This window comes from Pseudophryne corroboree, chromosome 5 (assembly GCF_028390025.1).
Source record: "Pseudophryne corroboree isolate aPseCor3 chromosome 5, aPseCor3.hap2, whole genome shotgun sequence".
NCBI classification, from domain to species: domain Eukaryota; kingdom Metazoa; phylum Chordata; class Amphibia; order Anura; family Myobatrachidae; genus Pseudophryne; species Pseudophryne corroboree.
The window spans coordinates 40,811,354-40,834,923 of record NC_086448.1 but is presented as its reverse complement, the minus strand read 5'-3'; the positions used below and the strand labels follow the sequence as shown (position 1 = coordinate 40,834,923).

General features: G+C 43.8%; 1 protein-coding gene across 1 annotated transcript; it reads left to right on the top strand.

The window, feature by feature from the left end:
• The first annotated feature begins 1,433 nt into the window (after nucleotides 1-1,433).
• On the top strand, nucleotides 1,434-2,300 carry LOC134929549 (modulator of apoptosis 1-like). The gene has a single exon (XM_063925143.1). The coding sequence runs from the start codon at nucleotides 1,434-1,436 to the stop codon at nucleotides 2,298-2,300; it is 867 nt and encodes a 288-aa protein (XP_063781213.1).
• Nucleotides 2,301-23,570: the final 21,270 nt, after the last annotated feature.

Below are 23,570 nucleotides of genomic sequence, written 5' to 3'. Positions count from 1 at the left end.
AGGAGGAGCCGAGCGGGGAGCACCGAGGCGGAGAACGAAAACCGAGTTGCGGACACAGCGGAGCGTGGAGGCAAGTGAATAGCCTTACCAGTGTGCCTGGCTATCGCTGCAGAGCCCCGGGTGATCGTTGATGTGAGTGCGTCAGAGGGGAGTGAAGCAGACGGAAGGAGAGGCTGGAGCTCCGGGACGGAAGCCACTGGACAGACGTGGAGGAGCGGCATCACATATGAGGAGGAGTCGGGGGAGAGACTACGAAATAGATGAGGTGGGATTGGTACACTCTCACTTCAATCACACCCTCCCTCACATAATATATCCTCCCATGGAATAACACCTGGTGTCTCTATATTAATGAATCAAAGGCTCCCCCTAGTGGAATCCCTGCTAAAACAAAAGCTACTTTACAGAGACAACTGTATGAAGCTAGAGAGACTCTATTACAGTCTCTATGTGAAACAATAAAAGAGATCGAGTGCTGTATTGAGTCGAGACTGAATTAGATAAGAACAAGATAAATACACCTCTTATACCTACACCCTGTCATTAATTCAAAGATAGAAAAAGAGGAACGGAGAGGAGGTTACTTTATAAATTCAAGTTTCAATACAGAGACTAGCGAAATACTACTCCATAAACTATTTAAAACCCCTCCAAACCGGGAGTATTATTGGAGTATATATCTAAATTGGTTATTCCTTTACACTAACCCGACCTAGGGAGGATAGTGAAATTGATATACCAGCAGTTATCCCAACCCCACATATGGATTATAAATGTAATGGAAGAGAGGGAAAGTGGATATACAAATCTTTGAGAAACACCTAACCAGGATCAGACTAGAAGAAAAGAGAGACATAAACGCCTATTACAGAGAGATGAGATAAGGTCTGTGATACAACCCCTGTCTTACTACAATAATAACCCTCAGTCAGGTTAAGTGCCCCAACGAGCTCATTATAGACTTCAGAGTACCCGGGTCACTCTTAGGTTATTGTTCTTATAATATTGTAAGTGATATGAGTAAAAATATATGTTTTACTTGATTGTTTGACTGATAATACCTCAGTATCCTAGTAAATGTTCCAAGATATTGTTGGTGTAATATATGAAGCTGATTAAAGTTATAATATTAAATTCTATGTGCTTACCATATATCCTGTTCCGGGTGTTTGATCTGAGAAGACGGGATGACTAAAAGAGAGAACAGGTAAATAATATTAAACTGTATATAATTGAATCCGTGAACATAACATGCATTACATGCATTAATTGGGCTTACCCAAACAAGCCTGCATACACTGAGATAGAGCTTGGGTAGAGGCACACCTATTGTAACCCGTCAGAAAGGATATTCACAACCAGGGTTACATTAATGGAGGCACTGCTGAGATACCAGTGAGTCTTAGTAGAAATAATTACTTTAATCAGAAACAATGGAAGGACTAACTGGAGACGACATTTACCACTGGTGTCAGAGGAAGGGGGTAAACCCCCGAAAGTGTATTAGAGTAGGAGGAGAGTTATCGGAAACTTCGGATGAAACTGTGTTAAGAAAAGTGAGTACCCTGTACGGCGTAATAAGACCAAATATAGTAGACAAGTGGGATGACGAAGCAGGAAAGAAGATTGCTGTCTTGGTCGAAACGGATAAAGAATTAGACGTGAATTTGATACCATTAATGATAATAGCTAATGAAGAAACAGGAAGAAGATGGTCCATAATTGGTCCTACTATCAGAGAAGAAGATACCACCAGTACACCCATCTCGGCCGTGATCTCGCCAGAGGGAGTAGATAGAGGAGAAGCCAGTGGAAATGGACACACTACTACAAATGTGAATGGCGGACAGTTCGAGACCATGGTAGATCGGGTGGTCTCCCAACTTGAGAGATGGCATTACGAAGGGAGTTATCGGAGGTTGAGGATATTTTCTGGTATCGTACCCGTACCCACCGGAGAAGAACCTTATGAATCATGGAAAGAAGCCGCCGTTCAACAAGCAGAGGAATGGCAATGTCCTGATAAAATAAAGCGACAACGAGTGGTGGAGAGTCTACGAGGCCTTGCTATGGGGATAATACAAGCAGCCAGGAGAAGTAATCCAAATGCCACTCTGGAGACCTACCTCGAAGCCTTGGATTGCGTACGGCACTATGGAAGACGTAGGGACCTTTTATCAAGATTACACCACACGTTCCAAGAGCCTAGCGAGAAACTTAGGGCCTATGTTATAATAGTAGATAAACTACTGTATAAGATAGTGGAGAAAAAAAGGAATCACTCGAGACGAAGTAGATAAAAGTCACATGAGACAGGTATTACGAGGTGCTTTAATAACTGATCCTGCAGCACAGAAGTTGAGGTGTTCTGAGAAAAAGGAACCACCACCGGGATTCAACGAGATATTAAAAGAAATAAAACAAGAAGAAGTACTGATTGAAATGAGGGAGAAGACGGTAAAGAAGGTTAAGGTAGTACAAACCGTGACTGAGACTTCCTCATTAGAGGAGAAAATATTAAAATTAATGGAATAACAGAACAAGAGAATAGAGCAATTCATTGCTAACCAAAGCACCAACAACCTTTCCCAGAGTACTCCATCTAGTGATTCAACACGGGGTGGGGGAAGAAGGGGCACTTTCAATAGCAGGGGCTGTTTTAGGTGCGGGAGGATTGGCCATCGAGCCTTTGAGTGTAACCTGAATCGGAACTCGACGGTTGTATGGTACTCCTTCTCTTAACACCGACAGTGATGATCAAGATTGGGAAAAAAACGGACAAGGGAGGCCCGTGAACCCCCCACAGGTCTCCTAGAGGTTGGTCGCTGCGCGATGGGGAGTACATGGTGGAATGGAGTCCTGCCTGAGGGGCTGATGGGACCGGCTCCAATAATGGCTGCTAAAATAAACGGACACCACTGTAAGGTACTTGTCGATAGTGGTTCCCAAGTATCATTCATATTCGAAGACTGGTATAAGAAACACCTCGCTGATGTACCCCTACTGCTGTTATCTGGACTAGTGATATGGGGTTTGAGCATGGAGAAATATCCATATTTAGGATTTATAGTAGCTAGTCTAGAAATGTATCAAGAGAAAGGGGAAGAGAAGCTGCAAATACCCTAATAGCACTGGTGTGTCCAGAAGTACCGGAGAATAGGGGTGAGCCCCATATGATCATAGGAACCAACACCAGGATTTACTCCCTTCTTATGGAATGGTTGGAAAAAGAGGAGAAGAGGACCGAGGTGCTGTCAAATTTATGTGAAGGTGTATCTGAAAGAGTTCAGAAGGAAAACAGTAGCCCATTTGACGTATGCTTTGTGGGGAGTGAGATCGAACATGATGAAAAGTCGCGGTTAATCTCAGAATTGGAATCCCGAGGGCCGGTTTTCTCCACTGGGGAGTGGGATTTAGGAAGAGCAAAAGGGATGGAACACTGTATCCGACTCACGGATGATACACCCTTTCGAGAACGTTCTCGGAGAATAGCTCCGGCGGACTTTGAAGATGTGAGGAAACATCTGAAAGGTTTATTGGAAAACCAAGTAATAATGGAATCTAAGAGTCCGTACGCCTCCCCGATTGTGATCGCATGCAAGAAAAATGGAAACATCCGAATGTGCATTGATTATCGGACCCTGAACCATCGAACAGTGACCGATCAATACACGGTGCCCAGAATAGATGAGGCCTTAGATTGCCTACAAGGGAGTGTGTTGTTTTCAGTATTAGACTTGAGAAATGGGTATTATCAAATACCAATGCGGCCTGAGGACAGAGAAAAAACGGCCTTTATATGCCCACTAGGATTCTTCGAGTTCCTACAAATGCACCAAGGGGTAAAAGGAGCACCAGCTACCTTCCTACGTGCCATGGAAAAGATAATCGGAGATATGAATTACCGGGAAGTGATAGTATACTTAGTCGACATCATAGTATTTGGAGCTACTCTCGACGAACATAATCGTCGACTTTTCAAAGTCCTAGATAGATTGATGGAAGGAGGTCTGAAACTGTCCGTAGACAAATGTCATTTACAGTATGTCAGTCAAAGGTTAAATACCTAGGACATATCGTCAGCAGATATGGAGTGTCGACAGACCCATAAAAAGTACAAGCTGTGATGAACTGGCCTCGACCTACCAAACTGAAGGAGTTACGATCTTTCCTGGGATTCTGCGGATACTACCGTCGCTTTGTACCGAATTACTCTGCTTTACTTGATTGTTTGACTGATAATACCTCAGTATCCTAGTGAATGTTCCAAGATATAGTTGGTGTAATATATGAAGCTGATTAAAGTTATAATATTAAATTCTATATACTTACCATATATCCTGTTCCGGGTGTTTGATCTGAGAAGACGGGACGACTAAAAGAGAGAACAGGTAAATAATATTAAACTGTATATAATTGAATCCGTGAACATAACATGCATTACATGCATTAATTGGGCTTACCCAAGCAAGCCTACATACACTGAGATAGAGCTTGGGTGGAGGCACACCTATTGTAACCCGTCAGTAAGGATATTCACAACCAGGGTTACACAGTACACCAGGGGCAAACTCAGGATTTATGGGGGAGTGTTTCCAACTGTTTCATTGTAGTCCAATTGTTGCCAGACCATGAAGGATACTTACCTCACTGATTATTTCCTCTTTGGGAGATGCCTGGAAAGGCAAAGCAGGTGGGTGCCGACAGGTGCGAGGCTGGGCTAATTTTGACATTGGAGCCTATTTGCATAGTTGGTGTGACTAAACTGGTGTGATTAGCATAGAATCTCAAATGACACCGCCCCTTCCGCAAGCACTCTATTTATCTCCTCATTCTGCCCACTTCACTAGGATCTGGTGCCACTGAGCATGTGCAGCAGATCCAGTCTGTAGCATGTACAGTAGTGGCCGCTGGCCAGGTTGTGGAGAAGGGGGGTTTCTGGGCAGCAGGACATGTTACATCTGCCCCATTTGCAGTGCGACATGATATTGCTCGGTTGTGTCATTTATTGCTTTGCTTGCAAACCTGAATCAGGCCCTTTGTGTCCAGGGAGCAACTTTCATACTATGAGCAATATGTAAATACTCTGCGAGGTGCAGGCTTTTCAGGATATTCTGCCCATGTTTTTTAAAGCGGCAATCATTTACGAGGCAAAACGGACCTGTTTTTGCTTTGTAAATCATTGCCGCTTTAAAAATATGGGAGCCGACTTGCAGAAATTCCCGAACAGCCTGCACCTTGCAGGCTATTACTGTACATATTGTCTTTTGTGTTAAAATCGGTCAAATTCAGTTCATGAAAAAGGGTAACTTTTTAGGTATGAAACAAACTCAGAAGTAAATGAAAATATTGGTGTTATAAATACTATAAATATTTGTGTTATAAATACATTTTCTGTTTATGAAGAAAAAATACAGTAAACATGACATTTGTTTTTTTATGTCACCTTACTTTTTTGCAAGACAAATAAATGCTGTGATAATAGTGAAATTGTTTATGATGCAGATGCATGATGTCCACTCGAGTGGACATGTGTATAGTTTATTTTGTTTTACAGTAAAAAAACAAAAACACTTTTTTGTGCTTTTATAAGACCGGAAGACTCATAAAAACATTTTTTTGTAAATTTTGCATTAGGTTATCATAAATCACGCATGAAAGGGTTAATATCAAGTTAACAAAGATATCATGTCACCTAAAGATAGCCCACAATATGTACTACATACTTTATTCTAAATAATGTAGAATGGTAACAATGATGACAACAGGAGACTGAATTATGCCAAAATAACAAATGTTAACAAAATATCTCAGATAATAAAAAATAGAGATGTGCGGCAGGCACCTTTCGTGTTTTGTGTTTTGGTTTTGGTTCTAATTCCCCACTCGTGTTTTGGTTTTGGCTTGGTTTTGCCAAAACCACCCTTTCGTGTTTTGGTTTTAGATCTGGATAATTTTTGAAAAAAACATAAAAACAGCTAAAATCACAGAATTTGGGGGTAATTTTTCTCCTACGGTATTATTAACCTCAATAACATTCATTTACACTCATTTCTAGTCAATTCTGAAAACCTCACACCTCACAATATTGTTTTTAGGCCAAAAGGTTGCACCGAGGTGGCTGTATGACTAAGCTAAGCGACACAAGTGTGCGGCACAAACACCTGGCCAATCTAGGAGTGGCACTGCAGTTGCAGACAGGATGACACTTAAAAAAACTAGGCCCCAAACAGCACATCATGCAAAGAAGTAAAAGAGGTGCAATGAGGTACAGTAGCTGTATGACTAAGCTAAGCGACACAAACAATTGGCCCATCTAGGAGTGGCATTGCAGTGTCAGACAGGATGGAATAAAAAAAAAAAATACTACCCAATCATGCCAAGAAGTAAAAGAGGGCTGTATGACTAAGCTAAGCGACACAAGTGTGCACCACAAACACCTGGCCCATCTAGAGTTGGCACTGCAGTCCCACTGCACTAATGGCGGATACCGGATGCACGTCTAACACCAGCATATTTGTTATGGCCTCAGTAATCCGCTTTGCAAAAGGGTATATATATATATACAGCAGTATCACTGGAATTATATGGCAGTACCACTGGACATATATACGTCAGGATCACTGGAATTATACGGCAGGATCACTGGAATTATACGGCAGGATCACTGGAATTATATGGCAGGATCACTGGACTTATAAGGCAGGATCACTGGATTTATACGGCAGTACCACTGGACATGTACGGTAGTATCAATGGACATATACGGCAGGATCAATGGACTTATACGCCAGTACCACTGGAATTATGCGGCAGGATCACTGGATTTATACGGCAGTATCAATGGACATATACAGCAGTATCACTGGACATATACGGCAGTATCACTGGACTGGAATTATATGCCAGGACCACTGTAATTATGCTACAGGATCACTGGACTTATACAGCAGGATCACTGGATTTATACGTCAGTACCGCTGAATATATATGGCAGTATCAATGGACATATACGGCAGGATCACTGGACTAATACGCCAGTACCACTGGAATTATACGGCAGGATCACTGGATTTATACGGCAGTACCGCTGGACATATATGGCAGTGCCGCTGGACATATACGGCAGTATCAATGGACATATACGGCAGTATCACTAGATGTATACGGCAGTACCACTGGACTTATACAGCAGCACAGGTACACAACCACTGGACTGATGCAGCAGATCACAGCACCACTGGACTGGACTTATACAGCAGCACTGGACATATGGCAGCAGAGGACACCACCACTGTGACTGGACTGATACAGCACAATACACCACCACTGAACTGATGCAGCACAACACAGTAACACTGTAAGGAACTTATACAGCAGCACTGGACATATGGCAGCAGAGGACACAACCACTGTGACTGGACTGATGCAGCACAAGACACGGACACTGAGGACGGAGACACGTCCTCTCTCTACATTCTCCAATGCCAGAGTAAAAATGGCAGGGATGCGCGACTCCTTACATGGAAACCAAACCCTGCAAGAATCCGACAGCGGGATGACGACGTTTTGCCACGTTCTGGTTTCTGAGTCAGACGGGAAACCTCAAGCCTGCCTCGGATCCGGGCTCATGACGTGAAGTCTGGTAGGGTTCGGTTCTCTGAGAACCGAACCCGCTCACCTCTAATAAAAAAACTATCATTCTGGAAACACGGGCCCTCATTCCGAGTTGATCGGTCGCAAGGCGAATTTAGCAGAGTTACACACGCTAAGCCGCCGCCTACTGGGAGTGAATCTTAGCTTCTTAAAATTGCGACCGATGTATTCGCAATATTGCGATTACTAACTACTTAGCAGTTTCAGAGTAGCTCCAGACTTACTCTGCCTGTGCGATCATTTCAGTGCTTGTCGTTCCTGGTTGACGTCACAAACACACCCAGCGTTCGCCCAGGCACTCCCACCGTTTCCCCGGCCACTCCTGCGTTTTTTCCGGAAACGGTAGCGTTTTCAGCCACACGCCCCTGAAACGCCGTGTTTCCGCCCAGTAACACCCATTTCCTGTCAATCACATTACGATCGCCGGAGCGAAGAAAAAGCCGTGAGTAAAAATACTTTCATCATAGTAAAGTTACTTGGCGCAGTCGCAGTGCGAACATTGCGCATGCGTACTAAGCGGATTTTCACTGCGATGCGATGAAAAATACCGAGCGAACAACTCGGAATGAGGGCCACTGGACGCATAGGAGACCTAAAAATTTCACAAATACAGTAACATATGATTAAAATATAAAAGTCACTCCATGGCAGGCAGTATTAGTGTGGGAACCCTAGTCGCTCCTTTATAACGAGGCACTCCTCCTAACAAAAAGATGGTGACCCACTCTCCCTGGTGTCTCTTACCTTGGTGAAGTGTAGTTAGTTGGTGGCAACATTTCCTCCTGCATTGGGCTAATACCACTTCTCCAGCCCTACATTGACATGGAAGAGCAGCAGCCAATGGCGTTACAGGTAAGAAGCTGTCTTTTGTTTGTACACCATATCAGCGGCCATTGCTCATTATGGGGTGCCAAGAGAGCATTTAATGCACTGTATGAGTACCGCTATGGGGTAGATGTATCAAACCTCCTAAAGAGTGGAGTAGAGGATACACACATCAAAAAGTTGTCCGTAGCAACCAGTCAGTTTAAGAAGTAGTTTGTTTCATAGCTGTCGGGATCTCGGCGGTCAGAATACCGACACCGGAATCCTGACCGCCAAGGAAAACCTGGCGGTTGGACTACTGACTAGGGCCCGGATTCCCCACTTGGAGGGTGGCCCCCGCCATCCCCCAAGGGGGAATAAATTAGTGTGGCAAGCTAAGCTTCCTGCCTGGCCCAAAGTGTGGAGAGTGTAGCAAGCCGGCAAGGGGACATGCTGAATTTGCATCGGGATCCTGCCTGACGGTCTTATGACTGCCGGGATACTGACCGTCTAGATCCCATACTGAATCCGTCAGCTTGTACCTGCCATTTTATAGACTGTATTTGATAATTGGTAGCTAGAGCCTGATAGGTTGCTATGGTCAATTCCTCCACTTGTTTAGTTCTCCATTCTTTAGAGGGTTTTATACATTTCCCCCATTATCACTTATTCATTGTTGTAGACACTCCATAACCATTGGTGCTAGAGATGAGCGGGTTCGGTTCCTCGGAATCCGAACCCCCCCGAACTTCAGCCTTTTTACACGGGTCCGAGGCAGACTCGGATCTTCCCGCCTTGCTCGGTTAACCCGAGCGCGCCCGAACGTCATCATCCCGCTGTCGGATTCTCGCGAGGCTCGTATTCTATCGCGAGACTCGGATTCTATATAAGGAGCCGCGCGTCGCCGCCATTTTCACACGTGCATTGAGATTGATAGGGGAGGACGTGGCTGGCGTCCTCTCCGTTAGAATAGATAGAGACACTTGAGTTGATTTACTACTAACTTAGTAATTTTGGGGAGCATTAGGAGTACTCAGAGTGCAGAGTTTTGCTGATAGTTACTAGTGACCACCACCAGTTTTATTTATTATTAAATATAATCCGTTCTCTGCCTGAAAAAAAACGATACACAGTCACATACCATATCTGTGCTCAGCCTCAGTGTGCTGAATGATAATATCATCTATGTATATCTGACTGTGCTGAGTGCTCACTGCTCACACAGCTGAATTGTGGGGGAGACTGGGGTGCAGTTATAGCAGGAGTACAGTGCACACTTTTGCTGCCAGTGTGACTGACCAGTGACTGACCACCAGTATATTGTCTGCCTGAAAAAGTTAAACACTCCTGTGGTGTTTTTTTATTTATTCTATAAACGCATTCTGCTGACAGTGTCCAGCAGGTCCGTCATTCATTATATTATATAAATATTTACCTGCAGTAGTGTTATATTTTTTTTGTTCATCTCTATCATCTTTAACATCTCTATATTAGCAGACGCAGTACGGTAGTCCACGGCTGTGGCTACCTCTGTATCGTCAGTGCTCGTCCATAATTGTATACCTACCTGTGGTGGGGTTTATTTTTCTATCTTCTTCATACTAGTAGTTTAGGAGTCTGCTGACAGCGTCCAGCAGGTCCGTCATTATATTATATATACCTGCAGTAGTGATATATATATATTTTTTATATCATTATCATCTCTATACTAGCAGACGCAGTACGGTAGTCCACGGCTGTAGCTACCTCTGTGTCGTCAGTGCTCGTCCATAATTGTATACCTACCTGTGGTGGGGTTTATTTTTCTATCTTCTTCATACTAGTAGTTTAGGAGTCTGCTGACAGTGTCCAGCAGGTCCGTCATTATATTATATATACCTGCAGTAGTGATATATATATATTTTTTATATCATTATCATCTCTATACTAGCAGACACAGTACGGTAGTCCATGGCTGTAGCTACCTCTGTGTCGTCAGTGCTCGTCCATAATTGTATACCTACCTGTGGTGGGGTTTATTTTTCTATCTTCTTCATACTAGTAGTTTAGGAGTCTGCTGACAGTGTCCAGCAGGTCCGTCATTATATTATATATACCTGCAGTAGTGATATATATATATTTTTTATATCATTATCATCTCTATACTAGCAGACGCAGTACGGTAGTCCACGGCTGTAGCTACCTCTGTGTCATCAGTGCTCGTCCATAATTGTATACCTACCTGTGGTTGGGTTTATTTTTCTATCTTCTTCATACTAGTAGTTTAGGAGTCTGCTGACAGTGTCCAGCAGGTCCGTCATTATATTATATATACCTGCAGTAGTGATATATATATTTTTTTTATATCATTATCATCTCTATACTAGCAGACGCAGTACAGTAGTCCATGGCTGTAGCTACCTCTGTGTCGTCAGTGCTCGTCCATAATTGTATACCTACCTGTGGTGGGGTTTATTTTTCTATCTTCTTCAAACTAGTAGTTTAGGAGTCTGCTGACAGTGTCCAGCAGGTCCGTCATTATATTATATATACCTGCAGTAGTGATATATATATATTTTTTATATCATTATCATCTCTATACTAGCAGACGCAGTACGGTAGTCCACGGCTGTAGCTACCTCTGTGTCATCAGTGCTCGTCCATAATTGTATACCTACCTGTGGTGGGGTTTATTTTTCTATCTTCTTCATACTAGTAGTTTAGGAGTCTGCTGACAGTGTCCAGCAGGTCCGTCATTATATTATATATACCTGCAGCAGTGATATATATATATTTTTTATATCATTATCATCTCTATACTAGCAGACGCAGTACAGTAGTCCACGGCTGTAGCTACCTCTGTGTCGTCAGTGCTCGTCCATAATTGTATACCTACCTGTGGTGGGGTTTATTTTTCTATCTTCTTCATACTAGTAGTTTAGGAGTCTGCTGACAGTGTCCAGCAGGTCCGTCATTATATTATATATACCTGCAGTAGTGATATATATATTATTTTTATATCATTATCATCTCTATACTAGCAGACGCAGTACGGTAGTCCACGGCTGTAGCTACCTCAGTGTCGTCAGTCACTCGTCATCCATAAGTATACTAGTATCCATCCATCTCCATTGTTTACCTGAGGTGCCTTTTAGTTGTGCCTATTAAAATATGGAGAACAAAAATGTTGAGGTTCCAAAAATAGGGAAAGATCAAGATCCACTTCCACCTCGTGCTGAAGCTGCTGCCACTAGTCATGGCCGAGACGATGAAATTCCATCAACGTCGTCTGCCAAGGCCGATGCCCAATGTCATAGTACAGAGCATGTAAAATCCAAAACACAAAATATCAGTAAAAAAAGGACTCAAAAATCTAAAATAAAATCGTCGAAGGAGAAGCGTAAACTTGCCAATATGCCATTTACCACACGGAGTGGCAAGGAACGGCTGAAGCCCTGGCCTATGTTCATGGCTAGTGGTTCAGCTTCACATGAGGATGGAAGCACTCAGCCTCTCGCTAGAAAAATGAAAAGACTTAAGCTGGCAAAAGCACAGCAAAGAACTGTGCGTTCTTCGAAATCACAAATCCACAAGGAGAGTCCAATTGTGTCGGTTGCGATGCCTGACCTTCCCAACACTGGACGTGAAGAGCATGCGCCTTCCACCATTTGCATGCCCCCTGCAAGTGCTGGAAGGAGCACCCGCAGTCCAGTTCCTGATAGTCAGATTGAAGATGTCAGTGTTGAAGTACACCAGGATGAGGAGGATATGGGTGTTGCTGGCGCTGGGGAGGAAATTGACAAGGAGGATTCTGATGGTGAGGTGGTTTGTTTAAGTCAGGCACCCGGGGAGACACCTGTTGTCCGTGGGAGGAATATGGCCATTGACATGCCTTGTAAAAATACCCAAAAAATCAGCTCTTCGGTGTGGAAGTATTTCAACAGAAATGCGGACAACAGGTGTCAAGCCGTGTGTTGCCTTTGTCAAGCTGTAATAAGTAGGGGTAAGGACGTTAACCACCTCGGAACATCCTCCCTTATACGTCACCTGCAGCGCATTCATCATAAGTCAGTGACAAGTTCAAAAACTTTGGGCGACAGCGGAAGCAGTCCACTGACCAGTAAATCCCTTCCTCTTGTAACCAAGCTCAGGCAAACCACCCCACCAACTCCCTCAGTGTCAATTTCCTCCTTCCCCAGGAATGCCAATAGTCCTGCAGGCCATGTCACTGGCAATTCTGACGAGTCCTCTCCTGCCTGGGATTCCTCCGATGCATCCTTGCGTGTAACGTCTACTGCTGCTGGCGCTGCTGTTGTTGCTGCTGGGAGTCGATGGTCATCCCAGAGGGGAAGTCGTAAGACGACTTTTACTACTTCCACCAAGCAATTGACTGTCCAACAGTCCTTTGCGAGGAAGATGAAATATCACAGCAGTCATCCTGCTGCAAAGCGGATAACTGAGGCCTTGGCATCCTGGGCGGTGAGAAACGTGGTTCCGGTATCCATCATTACTGCAGAGCCAACTATAGACTTGTTTGAGGTACTGTGTCCCCGGTACCAAATACCATCTAGGTTCCATTTCTCTAGGCAGGCGATACCGAAAATGTACACAGACCTCAGAAAAAGACTCACCAGTGTCCTAAAAAATGCAGTTGTACCCAATGTCCACTTAACCACGGACATGTGGACAAGTGGAGCAGGGCAGACTCAGGACTATATGACTGTGACAGCCCACTGGGTAGATGTATTGCCTCCCGCAGCAAGAACAGCAGCGGCGGCACCAGTAGCAGCATCTCGCAAATGCCAACTCTTTCCTAGGCAGGCTACGCTTTGTATCACCGCTTTCCAGAATACGCACACAGCTGAAAACCTCTTACGGCAACTGAGGAAGATCATCGCAGAATGGCTTACCCCAATTGGACTCTCCTGTGGATTTGTGGCATCGGACAACGCCAGCAATATTGTGTGTGCATTAAATCTGGGCAAATTCCAGCACGTCCCATGTTTTGCACATACCTTGAATTTGGTGGTGCAGAATTATTTAAAAAACGACAGGGGCGTGCAAGAGATGCTGTCGGTGGCCAGAAGAATTGCGGGACAATTTCGGCGTACAGGCACCTCGTACAGAAGACTGGAGCAACACCAAAAACGCCTGAACCTGCCCTGCCATCATCTGAAGCAAGAAGTGGTAACGAGGTGGAATTCAACCCTCTATATGCTTCAGAGGTTGGAAGAGCAGCAAAATGCCATTCAAGCCTATACAACTGACCACGATATAGGAGGTGGAATGCACCTGTCTCAAGCGCAGTGGAGAATGATTTCAACGTTGTGCAAGGTTCTGCAACCTTTTGAACTTGCCACACGTGAAGTCAGTTCAGACACTGCCAGCCTGAGTCAGGTCATTCCCCTCATCAGGCTTTTGCAGAAGAAGCTGGAGACATTGAAGGAGGAGCTAACACTGAGCGATTCCGCTAGGCATGTGGGACTTGTGGATGGAGCCCTTAATTCGCTTAACAAGGATTCACGGGTGGTCAATCTGTTGAAATCAGAGCACTACATTTTGGCCACCGTGCTCGATCCTAGATTTAAAACCTACCTTGGATCTCTCTTTCCGGCAGACACAAGTCTGCAGGGGTTCAAAGAACTGCTGGTGAGAAAATTGTCAAGTCAAGCGGAACGCGACCTGTCAACATCTCCTCCTTCACATTCTCCCGCAACTGGGGGTGCGAGGAAAAGGCTCAGAATTCCGAGCCCACCCGCTGGCGGTGATGCAGGGCGGTCTGGAGCGACTGCTGATGCTGACATCTGGTCCGGACTGAAGGACCTGCCAACGATTACGGACATGTCGTCTACTGGCACTGCATATGATTCTCTCTCCATTGAAAGAATGGTGGAGGATTATATGAGTGACCGCATCCAAGTAGGCACGTCAGACAGTCCGTACGTATACTGGCAGGAAAAAGAGGCAATTTGGAGGCCCTTGCACAAACTAGCTTTATTCTACCTATGTTTCCCTCCCACAAGTGTGTACTCCGAAAGAGTGTTTAGTGCCGCCGCTCACCTTGTCAGCAATCGGCGTACGAGGTTACTTCCAGAAAATGTGGAGAAGATGATGTTTATTAAAATGAATTATAATCAATTCCTCCATGGAGACATTCACCAGCAGCAATTGCCTCCACAAAGTACACAGGGAGCTGTGATGGTGGATTCCAGTGGGGACGAATTGATAATCTGTGAGGAGGGGGATGTACACGGTAATGAATCGGAGGATGATGATGAGGTGGACATCTTGCCTCTGTAGAGCCAGTTTGTGCAAAGAGAGATTAATTGCTTCTTTTTTGGTGGGGGTCAAAACCAACCCGTCATTTCAGTCACAGTCGTGTGGCAGACCCTGTCACTGAAATGATGGGTTGGGTAAAGTGTGCATGTCCTGTTTATACAACATAAGGGTGGGTGGGAGGGCCCAAGGACAATTCCATCTTGCACCTCTTTTTTCTTTAATTTTTCTTTGCGTCATGTGCTGTTTGGGGAGTGTTTTTTGGAAGGGCCATCCTGCGTGACACTGCAGTGCCACTCCTAGATGGGCCAGGTGTTTGTGTCGGCCACTTGGGTCGCTGAGCTTAGTCATCCAGCGACCTCGGTGCAAATTTTAGGACTAAAAATAATATTGTGAGGTGTGAGGTGTTCAGAATAGACTGAAAATGAGTGGAAATTATGGTTATTGAGGTTAATAATACTTTGGGATCAAATGACCCCCAAATTCTATGATTTAAGCTGTTTTTTAGGGTTTTTTGAAAAAAAACACCCGAATCCAAAACACACCCGAATCCGACAAAAAAAATTCGGTGAGGTTTTGCCAAAACGCGTTCGAACCCAAAACACGGCCACGGAACCGAACCCAAAACCAAAACACAAAACCCGAAAAATTTCCGGTGCACATCTCTAATTGGTGCACTCAGGAATAGCCTAGGCTCACCTTAACAACTTATCTGGCTAATATTTTTTCCAAAAACCACTCAGTTACTGTCAGTTTTTTTAAGATTGAATTAGATTGTGAACGTTTTATATTAAAAACTTATCCATTTCCATCTTATTTTAAGAAAACAATGAAATACTCTTTTTAATAAACATCAGTACAATCATTGATGGCCAAGATATCAAATCATCAGTGATATGACCATTGCGACTATATTTTCCCAGGGCCTCTCCTCTGTGAAGCAATCTGGTGCCACAAGGATGGTGAGGGTTACTTTTTTCACTGTTCCCCAGCAGCTGCTAATCCCTGTAGCCGCGGCGTAGTGGGTCCTACCGGGCAGCTCGATCAGCAATGATCAGCTGCAGGGGGAGGAAACCAGGAAGCAGAGAGGCCCAGTGGGTTCCTCTGTGAGCGGCAGCTGCTGGAAGATTCTCTTGCAGCAGCCACACAGTGGGCTTTTTGACTGGTCACATCAGATGTGATCATGTCAGGGAATGACCAGCCTGGTGTGGACACATCTGATACAACCACTCCAGGTAAGTGGTAAAGGGAGCACCAGGCCGCAGTGAATCTCCATGGAAACAAAGGAAAATTACATGTTAAGAAAAATCATTGCAAATTATTTTTTGATAGCTATAGATTATAAGTACATTTATATGGTCATTTATTTTAGTCCAGAAAAAAATACATTGCTGTCACAATTCTTTTGTATCCGTAAATACGTCTAATGTATAACCATTGTATTTCTGTAAGCAAGGAACTGTATAAAAGTATACGCATGGCTTTATTCAGTCATCATATTTCCTTACAAATAATTTCAATAGACAGAATATAATACATATTATTCAAGAACAGCTCCAATCCAGCACTGGCGATAATAACTGGGATTCGCTGCATCTAGTTAATGTCAACATAGTTTTACAGTCATAGTGGGATGAAATGACAACTGTTTAGAATGTTTATTGTATCAGCTGAACAATAGAGCAGCTTCCATTTCTCTACTCCAGACTAGACAGGATTATATTCCTATTGATAACACTTTGTTACAGAAAATGGAACTTGGAAAACATTTCTACGAATAGACTGCAGTGAACAAAATTTACATTTAACTGTTTAAAGGGAGCCAAATATATATGTAATTCTTATATTATATAATTTATTTATTATGCTACATTTATTCCAAGCTCTAGCTGTTAGTACCTACATGCTATAATGAAACCTATCAGCATTTGCTTCATGGCACCACTAGGATAAAATATTTTTTTATTGATAGATTTGAAAAAAAAAAAAAAAGAAATAAATTAAATTATTCCTACCTGTCATTCTTATAGGCCCTACACACTGGCCGATATTGCTGAAAGATAAGAACAATCTCGTTCATTAATGAACGAGATACTGTTCATATCTTTCAGTGTGGAGGTGCCAGCGATGAACGATGAGCGGCCCCACGCTCGTTCATCGTTGGTGCCGGGTCGCTTGTGCATACAGGCCAATATGGACGATCTCGTCCATATTTGCCTGCACGGCTATGGAGCCGAGTGACGGGGAAAGTGAAGAAACCTCACTCCCCTCGTCACTGGCCCCCCGCCGCCAGGTCGCCCGTCGGCCGTATCCGCCGTCAGGCAGCTTGGCGGCTGATTGCATAGTGTGTAGGGCACACTAGGGTCAGTTATGTGGTGGTGTAGGGTTGGGTATGCATGACCGGCGGTCAGGAGACAGCCGGTCACCAGACTGATGCCGGAATCCTGGCTTGCAGATGGCTGGTGCTGGGAGCGAGAGGAACAAAGCTCCTTGTGCGCTCGGTGGTGAACTGCACTCACCACAGGTTATATTCCCACTCTATGGGTGTCGTGGACACCCACGATTGGGAATGGTACCTGTTAGTTGTCATGCCGACTGTCGGGACTGTAAGGGGGCAGGATTCCGGCGTCGGTATTGTGAGATCGCCGGTCACGTAACTGCCTCCCAGTGGTATACAATTGTGCTATGATGGGCAGCCACTAGCGTTGGTTTTGCCTGTCACTTACACTATAAATAATATAGGGGCAGATGTATTAAGCCTTGAGACGGCATAAGGAAGTAATAAACCAGTGATATGTGCAAGGTGATAAAGGCACCAGCCAATCAGCTCCTAACTGTTAATTTACATATTGGAGCTGATTGGCTGGTGCATTTATCACCTTGCGTTATCACTGGTTTATCACTTCTTTATGCCTTCTCCAGGTTAATACATCTGCCTCAGAATTTGGTTCTAGACCACCAACTGGATTCTGGAGCAACCCTTCAAGAGCCTGGTGGCGCCCCAGGGTGCCTTGTTAAACAGTTTTGGAAACAGTGGTATAGACCTTAAAACATTTATTACTCTTTTTTTAAGGGTATTGTAGTTATTTATAAATATGTATTAAAGATAGCAGACACCAGCTATCAATGAAAAGCCTGACAACCTACTTGGTTCCAATAACTATTTTATTTTGCTGATGAAAGACCTGCAAAGAGATCTGTTGGGCCCTGGTACTAGAGTGGCATGGCCAAAATTGGGATTATACCCTGCTTGATATACCAGAGCCCTCTGCAGAATCTGCTAGCATCCAAATCCCACAAAGGGGGCAGAGCCATGGCAATGTTTACCTGACAAGCCTGTGTATTTTGTACCTACCCCTCTTAGTACTCCTGGTCAATTGTTCAAAAGTGCTTAATGTTGGAGACACAGTACTGTATGTATGAGCAGTCCAGTTACTTAACCAGTGGGGTGATTTTATTGACGATAAAGCAGGTACAGCCGTACTCACTGTTGCACACACTGGTAAATGGAGCCAAGCTTCGGTGGAGCTGGGTGTCAGGTCATCAGCCAGTGAGTGTATGTAGGTACTGGGTAATGGGGACGTATTCTGGAACAGCATCTAAACAACAGGTAATTACAGGTCTCACTGGAGCTATTGTCTCCCACTGTGGCACAACAATCCCAAGATGGCTCTGCACATGCTCAGTTGTAGCTTGGGTGGCCATCTTGGTACAGGGAATGAAGCTTCCCTGGAGGAGTAGCAGCAGCAACATGAAGTCTGTGCAGCAGCACACTCCACTTTCAACACCAAGCAGGGAATATGGGCCTAATTCATATTTGTATGCAAACCTGATGGTTTGTGCACAAATCCGATAGTGTGGGGTCTGTAGTGATATGTCTCACAGGCCCCTGTCAGCCGCAGCATGTTTGGCCTGATACGGCTTTGGAAGGTGGAGCTGGGGCAACAGCCAGCACCATTCTTCAAAACGAGGACATGTCACCCTCATTTTGAAGGAATGCTGGGTCTAGGGTTTGCATCATCAGATGCAGAGTTACTGGCCCCGGGTGTCCGGACTTGATGGCCAGCCTGAATAAGCTTGAGCATATGCAAGCTGACCGCTGCCTGAAAACATCGCAAATTGAGACCAATGGTCACGATGGTGAATCCTGCATCCTCAGATACAGCACTTGGATCTCGCAGGTGCATGTAGGAGGCATCTATCTCCTACAGGTCTATCTCCTACAGGCGCCTCCTGCTGAATTTGAGTGTGAATTGCATGGAATTGCACAGATGCTTACTTGCAGCTGTGCAATTCCATCTGAACATGAATTATGTACTGTGTACACTAGCAGGCAATCATAGGTGCATGTGTAGCCCCTACTGCTTTTCTGCATCATCTGGTAGACTGAAGCAGGATCGGTATGGTATCCCGCCGCATGGGGTGCAGAAGGTCAGTATACTGACATTCGCATACCAAGCGGATGTATGCCGGCAGGGGGGCGAGTGCAACGAAGCCTCTTGCAGGCTCCATGGGGAGCTACGCTCGCCACTGCTTCTATTCTCCCTCTGTGGGTGTCGTGGACACCCTTAGAGGAGGAATATACTACCTTGCCGGTATACCGGCAACGCTATGGTGCCTCAGTCAGGAGCCGGCGTCGGTATTGTGACAGCTGGGATCCCGACGACTGCTATGCTGACCTCATACCTTCTGATCATGTTGTTTAGAAAATGGGTAAAGATAAAAATGTAGAAATATTTATTAAAAATCAAAATACTAAAATCTTACATTTTTCTGGCCCTATAATTTTCCTATAATTAATTTCAATCAGGTATCCCCTAAGTAGGTAACATTTGGGTTAAACTAATGGAGTTTCAGAAAATGCATACAATAAATCTGTTTATAAACTTAATTTTTCCATTTTTTTTATTTTTTTTATGAAAATTGCATTTAAAACTAAAGTGATATCTGTCTAAATATGTTATTAAAAAAATCCCATCAGTGCTGTAAAGTAATTTAATCAAAGTTTGTCTGGGTATAGTAAAAAAAATTTCCTGGCTTCCCAACCATTTATAACGCTATACAAAAATTGTCTTGGTCAATGAGGTACAACTTAAACCTGCACTTAAATGGCTTAAATATATGTTTAAAAGAACAATATATGCAAATTATATTATTGTATCTCTTTAGCCACTGAGTTTAATTCCCTATTTAAGAAGAGAGTAAGCAATAAAAGAAACATTTCCACATATAATTTCATATTTTGATGTATAAAATTTTCCCTGGCAGCCACTACATCTCAGACGTTCAATTTAATCTCACCTTCACGATTGGGAGACAATTTAACCAGACTTTAAGAACATAGTAGCATTTTCACGAGGAGACATCACAAGTTGACAAAGGTCATAGTTTAAATAAAACATATGTTCAATGAAGCCCAATCAATATTTTATTTGTTAAGGAGAAGAAAAAGTAGAAAAAAGCTTGTAAGGCTGAGGCAAAAAAAAGTGAGAAATCAATTCTATTTAATTCAAAATGCTTGAAGAGTCACCTATGCTGTTATATATGAATAATTCAAGAACAGAATTTTATTGCAGACACATTCTGTACTTTGGAGTTACGATTACCCCTCTTGACCTAAATCCTACGCGGAATAATATTCAACAAATTGAAGGAACATTTTGCAAGCTCAACTAAAATGACTCCAGCTACTTCTCCAAATATATACTAAATACAATGATTGATTGACTGTGATATTGCAAACTATTTGGAAGGAACCCCAAAGGTCAAATACATCAGATAAGTATGTACGATGCTGTCTGGTGGAAACAGGTGGCCAAATATGTTCAACAACCTAACACAAAGTCAATTCAAATAATAATAGTACTGCATAACCTTTAGAATACTACAGATACATGAATTTACCAGACCATGCAGCAATTACCTCTCCAGTACCCATCCTCTAAATTGTTATGGTAATAGGACAGTGTTAAGTAGGGACTGTACAACTGACGTGTTCTGGGACTGTTAATATTGTTGGTGTCTAAGAATGGGTGAAGAGCCTCTGTCAGGTATTCCAGGAGCAAAGTCATTATCAGAAACGGGTGCCTAGAGAAAGTTTAGGAGTGGGCCGGTCTATGTGCGTTGAGGTGCAGAGGAGGTGTAACTTTGCCCCCAATGACGCTATGACCACACCTTCTCGCCACCTTTGGATAGCCACAAGACTGCATAGTACCAAAGGTAGAATATATTTGCCTACAACACTGTATTTGTTGTGGTATTCAGATAACAGATTGACAGTCTATACGTTAACAGTTATTAGGTCAACACTATATGGACAACGCGTATTTGGTAGACAGGTAGAAAAGTTCACTTCGCTACTCACGCTTCGGTCTTGATGTCACGCTCTGCTTTGGTTACTCTTCCCAGTAGATGTTCATGTGGATAGCAAATAAAGCAGATGTTGATAAAAAAAATGTGTCGACCATTTAAAACATGCGTCAACCTTTTTTATGGCTACCATTTTCATGTTGACCTTTTGAACCTGTCGACCTTTGTACCTGTTGACCTTAAACACCATCGACCTCTTATCTGCTGACCTTTTGTACTTGTCATCCTGATGCATGTTGACCATATGTTGTTGACCAAATGACTTTCGACCTATACAATGTTGATGTATTAATCCATACCCATTTGTTGCACAGTATGTTATTTAGCTCTGCACTTGTATTACTATAGTGTATGGATTGTAATTGTCTAAGGGGAGATATATCAAAACTTATAAAGGGGGAAAGTGGAGGTTTTGCCCATAGCAACTAATGAGCTTCTACTGTACTGTATCATTTAAGAAGTACATCTATAAAATGATAACTGGAAGCTTATTGGTTGCTATGACCTTTTTAGATGATTCGATACATCTCTCCCAAGATGATAAGCACCTAGCATGGTGCTGGTGCAACAGCAGATACTACTGTATTTAGGATGGTTGCCGTGACCAGTATAAGAGTGAAATGTGACGTGGGATCCACTTGTAGACACACAAATCCCCGCAGTAGTTGAATTGTAGTGCAGACGAATCTTTTATTTTGCATACTTATAATTCGTATGATAATCATTATTGTTGTTTATCAATACAAATCAAGGTTGTCTTATTAATTGCAGCTACTACCAGTGCCAAGGTTCTTGCTTAATTGGGCAATTGCTCTTGCCAGAAGAAAAATCAGATGCGTGCATCCTATTACAGACTCAAAGGGCGGCATTCAATTCTTTTCACCCCCTTCCACACCCGTTCTGTTTCTACTGACGGGCGTGGTATCTTAATTTCAGCTTGATACCCCCGGAGTAGTGAGGCGCCTGACCCTTTATGCAGCTAATCCTGATTACTATGGGTGCGATATATGCAATAACTGGGATCACTTTAGAAAGGGGATTGGGCGTGACGTATCATTTGAATTCCACCCAAAGGATGATCTATCGAGCAATGAAAAGAGTGGAGAAGTGGACCAGTGGATAAGTTGCCCATACCTCCCAACCAGCATCTATGTAGTGTACTTTATGTAGTCTACTTGAAAAATGCTTCCTCAAAGCTGGTTGGTTGCTATGGCAACTTCTCCACTAGTCCACTTCTCCACTCTTCTTACTGCTTGATACATCAACCCCTTGGTATTTGTGCCTCCTTTCTCATGAAGTCTGTTTAAATACCAAAAATCAATTTTTGGAGATGTAGGCACGCAGAAAAAGTGAAATAAGGGTGAGGTGGCATGATTCTGAATGGAGGAATGGAGGAAAGACCCACACAAATGTGCAGGTATGCTTAAACCATTTCATGTACGCCGGCACTATAACCATAAACTTGTTGGTTAATACATTTCGGTGTTACTCATACTTAGCTACTCTCCCAGAAGATCTGTGCCATTCCTGTCACATCTGTGGGTTGGGAGGGAGGGAAGGAGGTGTCATGGGTCATCCAGCCAAAGAATGCAGAAATGGTGTCAGGGAGAGTCTGCAGGGCAGTACGAAGGTTGAACATACCCTTGATAATGCTTGTTCCCCGGTTTGTTTAACTAGTAGAGAAAATTGTTGAGCTGGTGTCCCTCGCAGTATGATGCTTTGAACTTACTCAATAGTTTTCAGTTTATTATTTGTTTACCAATTACCGCACCACTTAATGTCAGAGTGCCCCGCAATTTGAGGTCAACCAAGGATTTTCTAGAGGTTGTTAAAGCTAAGGTAGATGATGAGGTGGGTCTGACCCAGATGTGTGGTCCTTTCTTTTGTGTTCTCTATTGTTGTTTTGTCCCAGACAGGGCCGCCATTGGTGGGGAGTGTTGGAACCTGAGTCCTGGATCTTAACAGAAAGGGGGCCCTGGAGCAGCCGTGAGTACAGCGCTGGGATGCCAGTGCTGTTGCTAGCGCATCAGCAAGTAGCAGCCATGTACAGACAGGGACAGCAGCATTTCAAATGAGACTCTGGCCGTGGCCCAAGTGGCTGGTGCCATATTTGAATTTCGGCTATCATTGTCTGTACATGGCTGCTACCTGCTGATGTGCTAGCTACAGCACTGCCCCCACCGCTGCTACCTGGGACCTGAAACCACTGAAGCTGTGGAGCCCAGAGGGAGAGGAGAGGTTTGACTGTCAGCTCAGCTGATCTCCTTTCCCCTTCTGTGTAACTAAGGTGCTTGGGTGAAAGTGTCTACAGGAGGAGAGCTGCCAGCTGGTGTCAAGCCAGGAAGAAAAAGGCCAATGCATGGTCTGTCTGGAGGAGAGGAGGAGCCCCCTCTCTCCCCTGTTCCACTACATTACTTCCCTCCTTTCACCTCTACCCGAGTTCCCTCTGCTTCCTACCTCTGCAAGCCCAATGATAGCCTGTCTGC